This window comes from Chelonia mydas, chromosome 5 (assembly GCF_015237465.2).
Source record: "Chelonia mydas isolate rCheMyd1 chromosome 5, rCheMyd1.pri.v2, whole genome shotgun sequence".
Taxonomy (NCBI): domain Eukaryota; kingdom Metazoa; phylum Chordata; order Testudines; family Cheloniidae; genus Chelonia; species Chelonia mydas.
Window position 1 is genome coordinate 109,109,580 of NC_051245.2, and position 12,408 is coordinate 109,121,987.

The following is a 12,408-nucleotide window of genomic DNA, read 5'->3' on the forward strand; positions in this document are numbered from 1 at the left end:
TATGGTGCCATTAACAGAAGGAACGGTGTCTGTCTGCTTCCCCACTCAGTTAGCTTTGTATTACTTTTGGTTGTGGAGAAGAGGACTTGGATGGCCTTAGACCTGAAAGTGTCACTGAAATTGCAAACAGACTTAATAAGAACTTTATAAACCCTGAGAATAAAGAGGTGTGTTTTTTTCCCCATGTGAAGAATTTCAATTTCCGTGGCTCCCCCTGTATTTATTCAACACTCCTGGATCCTCCAATCTCATGGGTTTCCAGGAATCTCCCTAGTGGTGGACATGCTAAGGTGTGCAGGCAGAAGTTCAGCTTCTGCACTCTTTTAGGGCTGTAGCTTGGGTATAGCTGACTGGGCCTAGGAGTTCTGCTGGAGCAATGGTACTGCTTTGGTTTAAGAAGAAGGATAGCTCAGTGGTGTGAGCATTGGTCTGCTAAACCCAGGGTTGTGAGTTCAATCCTTGAGGGGGCCATTTAGAGATCTGGGGCAAAAATTGGGGATTGGTCCTGCTTTGAGCAGGGGGTTGGACTAGATGACCTCCTGAGGTCCCTTCCAACTCTGATATTCTGTGTGTAGTCGTGTGAGGCTCCCACAAGAGCATGATATTGTGATGGGTAGTAAGTTAGTTACAAAAAGTCTCTCTTCTTGTTTCTGAGCAAAACTAGGAATTTCCTAAGATCTGACAAGCTAATCATTCAATGCACCCAGGATTTTTAAATGCAGGCTAGCAGCTACTTTTCTCACCATTATGAAATTGCACTTCATTATTCCAGAAGAGAGATGTATTCATCCTATGCTGCAGAACAGTAGGTTATTCCAGGCCTGGAATGTGCCACTGAGTGGTGACATATGCTGATGGAATATGATGACGGATACGCAGTTGTGTAAAATCAACTCCAGATGTTCAAATTGCTAGGCAAAGGCATGAAGGCTGCAGTGTTATTTCTCAACTCTGAAATAAAATGAAGTGTGCAAAAGATACTGTAGTAAGCACGTAACTTGTATTGCTTTCTTTGTTGTGCATAGCAACGTAACACTGAAGCAGAGTGTGTAAAAGGGAACAATACAGCTTTTTAATGTATGGCCATGGATTAGCCTTAAGGACACTAGCAATGAAGAATATACACTTTAACTGGAGGAGATGCATTGTAGGTACCTGAATGAATTGATGACCCTGAGAGGATTTAAGGTCGGGCAAAGTTGACAAATGCCAACTGACCCCTCTTTGTTTGTCCCCTTCCAGCTCCTAACCAGAGGAATCCTTAAAGTACCTACTGTCAAGTTTCTTAGTTCATTTGTTCATTGATCTTAATACCCAAACTCACCTTTTGATGACATAACTAGAAACTCCAATACGTACAATGTTGTATTTCATTGAGCAGTATGAACCTTTGGGAGGATTAATCCTGGGGCTTGCCCTACATCTTTCATTTAATTTTTGGGATTATATATTGAAATGCTTGATTTACTAAAATTAATTTTAAAACACTTTTATTTCTGTAATCTTAGCTCTTGTGAAGAAGATAACATACAAAATTCATGTGAAAGTTGTCAACCTGTTCACTTCTTTCTTTTTCAGGAAGTACAGAGACAACCATGATAGAAGACAAAGGTCCAAGAGTGGCCGACTACTTTGTAGTGGCAGGACTCACTGATACTTCTACCTCTCTGGACCAAGAAGTAAACCGATTTGAAACAAAGTCAGTTGGGCCAAAGGCTCCAATTACAGACCTAGCTGTCATCATCAAGTCAGCTGGTGAAACGGTGCCTGAGGGTTACACCTGTGTTGAAGCCACCCCCACGGCCCTTCAAGCCAACTTGAACTATGGGAGTCTTAAAAGTCCAGAGCTTTTTCTTTGCTACAAGAGGGGCCGGGACAAACCACCGCTTACTGACGTTGGGTGAGAGTCCTTTAATTATTTGTTTGTTTATCATACGTGACTTTTTGTAGAAAGAGAATAAGAATTGGATTGTTACTGAAGCAAGGATTTGCAAAAAAAAAAAGCATGAATTTTTATTTACATAATGATAATGCTGATTTTAATAACCTGGTCAGATCTGTCACTTAACTCTGAAGAGTGTGTGTGTGTGTGTGTGTGAGAGAGATTTGTTCCCTTTTTGAAATGCAGTGCAAGAGACAAGTGACATTCTTCTTAAATAATATTTGTCAAAATGACCAAGTGGAATATGTCTAAATCAATAATGATGAGACTACACTGTGATGAGTTGAGACATAAAAGTGGATACATGAGATTCTTTCCTGGGACATAGAAATTGTAGAGAGGTCCAGAGGGAAGATCATGGAAAGTGGTGAATGTATAGTTAACAACATAAGGAAACCAGAAACAGAAAACACTACACTATATGCCAGATGTGGGCAAACTATGGCCTGTGAGCCACATCTGGCCCGCGGGACCCTCCTGCCTGGCCCCTGAGCTCCTGGCCCAGAGGCTAGCCCCTGGCCCCTCCCCTGCAGCCTGAGCTCACTGCGCCGCCGGCGCAATGCTCTGGGCTGCAGAGTTGCGGCTGCCTGTCCTGGTGCTCTGAGCAGTGTGGCTGCAGTGCCGCTAGCCACCGGTGCTCCAGGCAGCACTGTAAGGGCAGGGAGTATGTGTGTGGGGGTGTTGGATAGAGGGCAGGGGGTTCGGAGCGGGGGGGCAGGGGTGTGGATGGGGTTGGGGCGGTCAGAGGGTGGGGAACAGAGGGGTTGAATGGGGGCAGGTGTCTGGTGGGCAGTCAGGAAGGAGAGGCGGGGTTGGATGGAATGGCGGGGGGCGGGCAGGGGTTCTGGGGGCAGTCAGGGGACAGGGAGAAGGGGTGGTTGGATGGGGCAGGGGTCCTGGGGGGGCCATCAGGGAACAGGGGGGGTTGGATGGGGCAGGGGTGCTGGAGGGGCTGTCAGGGGCAAGAAGCAGGGGGGGTCGGATAGGGGGCAGGGGCCGGGGCTGGCCCATGCCTGGCTGTATGGGGAGGCTCAGCCTCCCCTAACCGGCCCTCCATACAATTTCGGAAACCTGATGCGGCCCTCAGGCCAAAAAGTTTGCCTGCCCCTGCTATACGCCATACTGGAAGGTGGTGATTTTAGAAGACTTATGAACATGTGGGAATAAATGCACACAAACTATGAAAGTAGCCACCTTTAATATCGTAGTGGAGTAAAATGATTGGTAGTGCTTGAACCAGAGTCTTTAGGGTTTTCAGATATCTAGGTACTTATATGGCCCTCATCACTGTACTGTCCTATGATCACCTATGAGATTGTGTTTCTTATGTTCTGACAGGTTTTTTTTTTTTTGCAGAGATTGGACCTTGTGTAGAGCTCTGCTGGGGTGTCTAAATTTACTTATTCTTTTGGAACCACAGCTTTTTGATTTATGAAGCTTACATGCTCCTGAAGAACTTCTACTTCTGTATTTAAACTAAATATATTTGTTTTGCAGAACTGTAACAGCTCTGTTTGATGTCTGTGATATTTGTAATTCTTTCAAAATCAATCAAGGAGTTTACAAACTGACAAGCTTTACTAAAGCTCCTTCGAGTTTTATATTATTGTAACCAATAAATCCAAAATTATCCTCACATCCTTAATCACAAATATTTCTAGATATCTTTAGTGAGGACTAATTAGACCAAGATATTTTTGTAGTTGCATGTGGACCATGAAATTAGACTTCTCAGAGTTGAGAACCTCAAGTTTTGTAAACCTTCTTGTATATCAAAACACTGTGATGAATTTTGAAACTTCAAATGTGCAAAAAACACTCTTTTTTAGATAGAAAGCATACAGGCTTGCTTCCTCCTGGAACTTGTCTCAGAAAAGTTGGAGAGGGATGGATTGTAAAACTCAGGCTTACAGTACAATGGAAATATTTCCCCTGTGGCGCTTATAAAGTCCTCTTCCAGCCTGTTCAAAATTGAACTGGGGTCCACATTGGCACCAGGGCAGACCCAGGACAGTGGAATCTCAAAGGTGGTTTTAAGTTACTTTTTGTGCCCTATCCACACCTCCACCTCTGAGTTGTGCAAAGTGTGTCATGACCGTGTTCCCCCTCAGACTGCCTCTCCCAAGATCTGTCAATACTCTACTTCTCTTCTGCTCTCTGCCCCCCGCCCATTGACTCAGACTTGCCAGACACTGAACAGCCAGAGGACTAAACCATTCAGCCAAAGAGTGGGTAGAATAGATAAACTGATAGAAGCTTCCCTCAGCTTCTAGGAAGGGGAGCATGTTGGGAGTCTAAATAGGATGCTGCCTTGATGGGTGGGTGGGGGTGTGTGTGAGAGAGAGACCGATTCCATCTTAACAACCTGAAGATAAGTGTCTGAAATCTGAAGCCTCCCCCCCACCTTGCAGGAAGTGAGGGGTCTATGCATGTGTTCCCTCTTTCCTCCCCTAGAACCACCTGGCAGGGACTTCTAAACCTGTTCTAAACATTTTAAATAAAAGACAAAATTCTTGAATCTCTTATATCATTCAGTGATAGTGAAGAGTTGAACACAGTACTGAATGCACAAATAAGGAAAGCTAACCTGTCCTGGGTAGCCCAGAAAACATGCACTTGAGTTCTCTTTTCACAAATAATCCTTCAGAAGTATTGTTGACTTTCAGCTGCTTATAATTTTGGAGTCCTTGTAACCTGTGTCTTGGACCCATCTCGTACTGTCTGCTTTTTTTTTAACGAGAGTACCTGCAGAAATATTGACTGATTAAAAATCTGTCTTCACCAAATTTCATCTCAAAGCAGATGAGGGTGTAGTCCCCTCATTGAGAGTTGGTTTAACTGTGTTCAATTGGGAGCTATTTGTAATACTTGTAGCGTTCCATAATGCCTTACGGCCCATTTCACAGAATCCTGTTTTTCACATTTACATGGGAAAATTAATAATTACATGAGGCAAATAATGACTTAGGCTTTGTGATACCTAATAATGCTAATATAAGTAGAAACTTAATGGCATTCCTAAATCTTCTGACCCACCACATTTTTTGCGCTAGCTTTGGCTTCTCCTGCTATTTAATATTTGTAAATTGCCTTCCTAACTCTCTTTAACAGAGATAGGAAGGGTTGCTGTGCTGCAGAGACTTGCTTAATACAAAGGCCAGTAGAGTCAGAGGTCCAGCTTGAAGCAGGAGGAGGAATCAAACTAGAGTGAGCCCTGGGTGTACTGTACTAGAATATGGTATAAAACAGTGCAGTAGTTGATGTATTATTTGAAATTGTTCCTAGTATTTTTAGATCAATTATTTTTACAGATTTCCTTGATTGTGGGAAAGCAGCACTTTTTCCTCTAAGTGCTGTTGACTGATGCATTGTGACATGTCTTAAATCTAGTAGATTTGAGGACCGAACATATGCCTATGACATGAATTGAATCTGGTGAACAGAGACATTCTGAGTCACTTGAGAAGGAGACACTTATCCTGAAGAAATGGATGGCTACGTTCCAAGTAAAAGTCCTGATCTAAATCCTATTGTAGTCAGCAGAAAGCCCCTCCCGTTGATTAGGTGGTGGATCAGGTCCAAAGTATGAGATCACTGAAATAGGGAACAGTTCTTATCCTTCGAAAGGTCTATCTCCTAAATGTTGTACAAGAGTAAATTGTATGTTCTGATTAGGGCTGCACCTCTGCTGATAAATCTGAAAGGGGTGGTTGTGTGGAAGCTGAACTCAATAGAAGCAAACTTATCACACGCTGGTGAGAGAGGGCTTTGCTCACGTATTGAAGGGTGACCTAAACCTGAAGTGCTGTGGTTAACAGTTACATGTCCCAAAGATCAAATGGTCTGGAATGTTACAAATACCTTTCTTCTAATAGTCTGCTTCTGGATTTCATTACTGTGCATGAAGCCAGGAACTGGTTTGGTTTTGTCACATTGCTAGCCTAGTGAATTTCCTTTTTATGAACCTGATAGGCAATTTCGAAGCCTGATTAAACATCTGGTCTTAAAAATGTTTGAAATCATTGATTAATTCCGGGATCTTTAAGCATCTTTCTGGTAGCACTTGGAAATGTATGAAATTTTACCGTAGGGATTGAGGGATGCAATATCCCCTTTTTAGAAGCTGAAGTCTAGTTGGAAACATGCTTCAAGAATAAACTTATTTTAGTGTTAAAAAAAATTTTAAAAAAATTATCTGTGATATTAAACACTTGTGAACTATAAATAGGCCTTTAATTTGAAACCTCTGAAACTCAAGTAGAAGGTAATATTTTTTGCTAATATTAAAATTATGGGACTACCAATATTTTTTTGTGGTGGCAATGCTGTATATTTTGCTGGGAATAGTTTGATTCTTCCCGCCCCCCCCCCCCCCCCATACATTTTATTTAATCTTGTCATAAAAAATGTCATGTGAAGGGTGCATTTTAGAAATACTCTCTTGAGCACTCCTCTGTCCAAGATGTCTGAATTAAGATTCTGATACTTTTTCCCATTATAAGACCCTATCTTCAGTTTCTTAAAACTTTGCTGGACTTAATTTGTTCAGTTAAAATTTTCCATGCCAGGTACAAAGGAACACTTCACTTTTCAAGTAAGTCAAAAGTGAGGGTAATATGATATACGGCATGCTCTCTCTATCCATTTTTATATTGCATTCTGCACCATCTGAGTTCTTATGTACATACAATTGTTATTGTGCAACCCAAAGAAATAATCTCATAGTAAGGGGCAAGAAGTCTGACTTAGTGTCCATCCAGTTCAGTGGTGCAGGATCAAGATCAGACCTTTAATGGACTAAAATTGCTTTTTGAAGTCCACTGTGCAAGAGTTTTCTGTGGCTCAACTGACTGGTTTAGCCTGCTACATGCTGACATAATATGAAAGCTATATCATACTCTCAGTTGACTTGATCTTTTTGCTTGAATGTAATACTCTAGGTACTAGGTTTTTTAATACATGGACACAAATGCATGGTATGCTCTTAAGACTTATAAGTGGTATGTCACAGAAGTGATTGGCACAGGATGTTTGGGGACAGTTACAATTGCAGGTACTCTATCCACTTACCAGAAAGGAACATATGTGATGAGATGCTAGGTGCCAGTGTTCTTGGAAACAAGAAAAAGAGACTCCTCAGCATAACTAAATGTGTTTAGTCAAGGGAAACAAAAGAGGCATGTTAAGATTTTTAGAATATTGTTTAAAATTGTGTGAAAGTGGTAAGTATGAGTGGTGCGAAGGTCTGATTAGACAGAACAATTGCTTTCTTTTGGATGGGGGAAGATAAAACTCGCATGTTGTATTATTATTTTAGAAATATGATTTGGTACAGTTTGAATTGTATATTTCTTGCCACTGTTCATGTCCAAGCAACTTTTTCTCCATGCTGAGGATACTTACAGGTTTCTACTCCTGGAAGTTAGCGGTTATCCCAGCAAACTAAACAGAAAATTTAATCCTTTTAATTGGCTAGTGTTTCAGATTAAGAACCCCTACAAAAAATGCCAGAGAGACCATGAATCTAAACTTTGATTGGCCCACTTTTCTAAAAGCTGACCAAGCTAGCAAATTTCTGTTTTTTCTAGTAGTCCCTTAAAAATAATTGAAATTGGTGACATTTTAGTGCTTCTGAAAAGGAATAACTCCTAGCATAAGACATGTTTAGATATAGTGTGAGGAAATATTGTGAAAGCTTCCTTTTACAACTGACAGTGCAACACCTCCACTGTTCCTTTAGTTAAGTACTTAGGGCCAAACTTTCAGACTTGGGGTCCGAAAATTACACACCTACGTCCATATTTAGGCACCTCACAGAAATGCTGAAGACTTGCCATTCCCACTGAAGTCCCCTTTTTAAAAGTTTCTCTGCATAGGCCAGTTGCCTACTGTATATTTTCACATCCCTCACAGCTCTTGCTCTTGTGAGACTATGGTTAAGATGACTCTGAAATGTACACTTCTCACACGTCAATTATTTACTATTGATGTGCAAAGCTGATTGCAGTCCTAGAAAGACAGCATACATGTATCTGTACAAATAACATGATGTATCTGTGTGTAACGTTTGTATCTTTCTATTTGTTTCCCTCATCTGCAGAGTTCTATACGAAGGGAAGGAACGTGTAATTTTAGGCTGTGAGGTGATCCAAGCTACTCCCTACGGTCGTTGTGCCAATGTTAACAACAGTTCAGCTACTTCCCAACGAATCTTTATTACCTATCGAAGGGCTCCTCCAGTACGGCCTCAGAATTCCTTGGCTGTAACAGATATCTGTGTTATTGTTACCAGCAAAGGAGAAACGCCTCCCCATACGTTCTGCAAAGTTGATAAGAACTTAAATTGTGGCATGGTGAGAATAAATGTGTCATTTTAAAAGTTTAGGCCTTTCTAAAACAAAAAGGGACAAAACGGGAAGGCTTTGGACTCTCTAATGCTGTTATTAGTGTGTGTATTCTATTATTAATATATTTTCATTCTCAGTATGACTTAACGTCATATTTGTTTTGTAGTTCTTCTTCTTTCAGCTTTTCCTTAGAAGCTTCCTGCCAGGATTGTTTCCATTAACTAACTAGTCATTTTCTCAAGTTGCACATTGACACACTATCCCCTTTAAAAGGAAAAGGAAAAAACAAACCACCTTAGTGGTACTTGAGGGCCAATACAAAAACCACTGTAAACACATTTCTTTACCTCTATTACTGATAACACTGTTTTGTTAAAAGTCAGAGAATCCAGCTCACTGCTTATATTCTTTGTTTGGACTTTCCGTTGGACAGTACACCAGTGAAATTAGCTTTACTTTTGTTTATAGTCTGCTTTGCCTTCAGTTTCTGAGCTGTAGAGTACACTTAAAATTTAGATTGACCTAGCTATGTCACTTGCAGTGTCTGAGGATCGTAGTTAAGCCTCCCAAACCCTGGGTGTAGATCTGGCTAGGTCAACAGGAGAATTTTTCTGTTGACCTAGCTCTGGCCACTCAGGGAGGTGAATTACCTACATTGATGGAGAAACCCTTTTCAGAAATACCTATGCTACTGCAGCGTGCTGCAACTATGTTGCTGCAGTACCGATAGTTTAGACATGCCCTTAGTGCAGCACTCCTTTAGTTTTCAAACACTGCGGGGAAATCTGTTTTTAAAACACTTGTATACGTTGTCATACCCCAGCCCCCACAAAAAACACTGTGGAAACATTGCCATTGGTTTCCGATTCTGTAAAAGCTTATGATGTCCCTCTAAGGGTCTGATTTGAATGACAGAAGGAAGGAAATGCAGAAGTGAAAGCTGCAGTTGCTTTATTTCACCTGTACCTGTTTCGTTATTTGTTGGCCACAGGACAGTGCGTGTGTCTTTTTACTTATGACCTTTGATAAAGGGCACAGTATTAACTCTGAATTTCATGATGTCGTGTTGTGTTGGGCTGATGAACGCCAACAATGTTTCCTCTTACATTTTTTATTTAAATGTCTCTGCTTTGGGTATAACTGTAAATAGGTTCAAACACTTAATCTGTACTGCTCCATTCAGGTGCTGTCTCTGTGGGTTTTGATGAGACTTGATTTGTGTCTTACAGTGGGGGTCCAGTGTGTACCTCTGTTATAAGAAGTCTATGCCGGCTTCTAACTCAATAGCATATAAAGCTGGTAAGTTTTGCAAAGAAGAGCACCTAAATATATTCGCAGAAGTATATGAGTGTCCTGCCTAACTTTATTTTAAATTATTCTTTCAACTTATTAACTTTGATTTCAGGGCAGAGATCCAGTGTATAACAGCCATTGACAAATGTCAACCAAAATGAATTCCTATAATCCTTTCCTCAGCTTATCCCACTTGTACCTAGCTGTAAAGGTAGATCAACTTGGCCTTTGTTGAACAAGCTAAGATTAGAGTTCAGGGCCCATCACTGGGAATGTCCTCATTTTAGCTCCCTCTTGGTCAAATCTAGTGACTGCCAGCAGGAGCATCTGAGATGTAGTGTGTAGACAGAGGGGAATTAAATGATGTAGGGCTGTAGAGAGCACAAGCAGCTTCATAACTTCTCAGTCTTAAGCAGCTCCATATGTGATGTTTCTCGCCATTGAGAACAAGTAGTCCATGCCCCACAGACCTGCATGCTGAGAGCAGATGGAAATGAGGCAGTAGCCTAGTCCTGTATACCCTTCAGTAGCAGGTGTGGGGCTTGTAGGAGCCAGGATGATGGAGCCTGAGAATGCCAGGGAGAGGTGGTGTTTGGGAAACTGAAGGGTAGTTTGAGTCGGGGTGTAGCTTGGAGTGTTGATTGTTGAGGAGGGGTTTAAAAAAATCAGGGTGAAAGCCTGGAATAGCCACCTCCCAGCTAGCTTGGATTTAAGAGGAGGAGCAGAGGATTAACTATATTGGCTGCATGTTATTTGTCATTGTAGTCGGGTGAAGAAACTGCAAGGGCATCCCAGTAGACCACCTGGATAAGTTATATTTTAGCAGGGCTGTGGAGAGGCATTGAATTACCACCAATGGTCTGGGTGCCTTGTAAGATGCCTGACACTTAGCAGTTCTTAACTTCTGATTGCACTTGGTAGGAAATTGGAAGCCAGTTCAGTCTGAGGAGATTAGGTATAATACACTACCAAATGACTACCATTATTACAAGCAATTGGCTGTGTTCTGTACTGACTTCGCTGCTTGTTTCCTTTATTTTTATGGCTTGCCTTGGCAGACTCTGCAGCCAGGTATCTTAACTCAGTTTAGCAAGCATTTGTATTTGCTTTTAGTCAGCAAAAAGCTTGTCTTTATTTTGGTTGTGTTTTGGGGAATGGTGGGGAGTAAGAAGTGGTTGGAGGTTCCAGGCAACCTTTTGTTTTTATTTGTGTGTTCCTCACAACCATCAGAACATTTTGCATATACCATGGAAGCTAGGTGCATTTCTTCTGTCCTCCTGCAATCTGTTCACCTGTTTTAAGTGAAGGAGAGGGGCTGAGGAATGTCCCAACCAAGAACTGGTGGGGAAATCTCTTTGTGTCTGAATTTACATGAAAATAGTGGCAGTAGCATTAGGTTTCCAAAAAAGAGACCTTCCCAGTTGGGCTTATGGAGCATAAGACATCAGAAGTCTAGGGACAAGCCTCTTCCTTTGCCCATTGAATGGAATAAATTGCCAACGTTTATTTCCTACGTGGAGCTGGAAACCATAGATACTAGGGTGGATGGTGCTATACAATAACCTAGATAAGTGACATTGGTATGCTGATATTTCTATGCAGTGTTTCTAGTAATTCAGGACTATCTCAGCCAGCCAGAAGGTATTTAATGGTCACACGTCTGTACTAGCAGTTAAATTACCAAAGGATTAATATAAATTAATTGAAGTTTTAAAGTAGACAGCCAGTTAGTGAGTTCATCTTTCTGTTCAATTGAACATTAATTTTGCTCAGCAAGGCATTGTTAGTGTAGCTTCCTCCCTGGGGAATTCCTTTGTAATCACTTTAAATGGCACATCTACTTATTAGAATAAGTTTTAAGCAGCTCCTATATAGTTTAAAGCCAAACATTCAGTTATCAAAGTTTACAATCTGGAATTGTTTGAACTATTACAAAAAGTGAGTTTTAAACTTACGTGGGTATTTGAAATCCACATTAGATTGTTTAGTCTCTGCCAGTTTAACAGGAATTCTCCCCTGCCCCACCTAAGGTTTTATATACACACAGTTATGATGTCTGGTTAGCAGTAAATCTTAATGTATAGCTATAGAAAACATACTGCTGTTACTTTGTTCAAGGCTTGCAGAGCATTGAAAATGCACTTGTCAATCTTTCCTTCTTTTTCCCCCAAAAGGCTTAATTTTCAGATATCCAGAGGACGATTATGAGTCATTCCCATTGTCAGAATCTGTACCTCTTTTCTGCCTTCCTATGGGAGCCACTATTGAATGCTGGGATCCTCAAACCAAATACCCATTACCAGTGTTTTCAACATTTGTCCTGACTGGTTCTTCTGCAGAAAAGGTATGATTGAATATTGTGTTGGTTTATTTGTTGTTGTTGTTTTTTTAATGGTTGATATCAGGACTTATCCAAAGCTAGAATTCAATTGGTATTGAGAGAAAATATACATTACTCCTTCAGTATTTGAGAAATTTCAGTTATCCTACTGAATGTCTGTCACCGATGCACTTTGGATTTATTGTGGAAAGAGGAAATACAAATCCCCCTGGTCACTTGTGACTGACTGACTAGCTAAAATAATCTCCTTTCCCCGTCAAGTAATTAGTCTTGCTTCTAGAACTTTGGGGGAATTCTGAAATCTAATGTCCAAAATGCACAAAAAAACATGTAGGAAACTGGCCCCAAAATGAACACTGGGGTGATAGTGCCTATGCAGAGCTCGAGGTGGCTGAGCCTATAGGAAGGCAAGGGGTGGGCAGGCAGGCAGGCAGGAAGGAAGGAAATAATATGAAGAGTTTTTTGTGGTGGTTAGTCCCATGGGA

At 41.2% G+C, this 12,408-nt stretch overlaps 1 protein-coding gene across 7 annotated transcripts in view; it reads left to right on the forward strand.

The window, feature by feature from the left end:
• DENND4C (DENN domain containing 4C) overlaps nucleotides 1–12,408 on the forward strand; it is a 119,622-nt gene that overhangs the window by 42,259 nt on the left and 64,955 nt on the right. For all 7 annotated transcript variants that reach the window (XM_037902040.2, XM_043546315.1, XM_043546314.1 and 4 more), the window contains exons 2-5: nucleotides 1,579–1,900; nucleotides 8,043–8,295; nucleotides 9,519–9,588; nucleotides 11,757–11,926. In XM_037902040.2, the coding sequence (XP_037757968.1) occupies nucleotides 1,596–1,900; nucleotides 8,043–8,295; nucleotides 9,519–9,588; nucleotides 11,757–11,926 (798 nt within the window). In that variant the 5' untranslated portion in view covers nucleotides 1,579–1,595. The remainder of the gene's footprint in view (nucleotides 1–1,578; nucleotides 1,901–8,042; nucleotides 8,296–9,518; nucleotides 9,589–11,756; nucleotides 11,927–12,408) is intronic.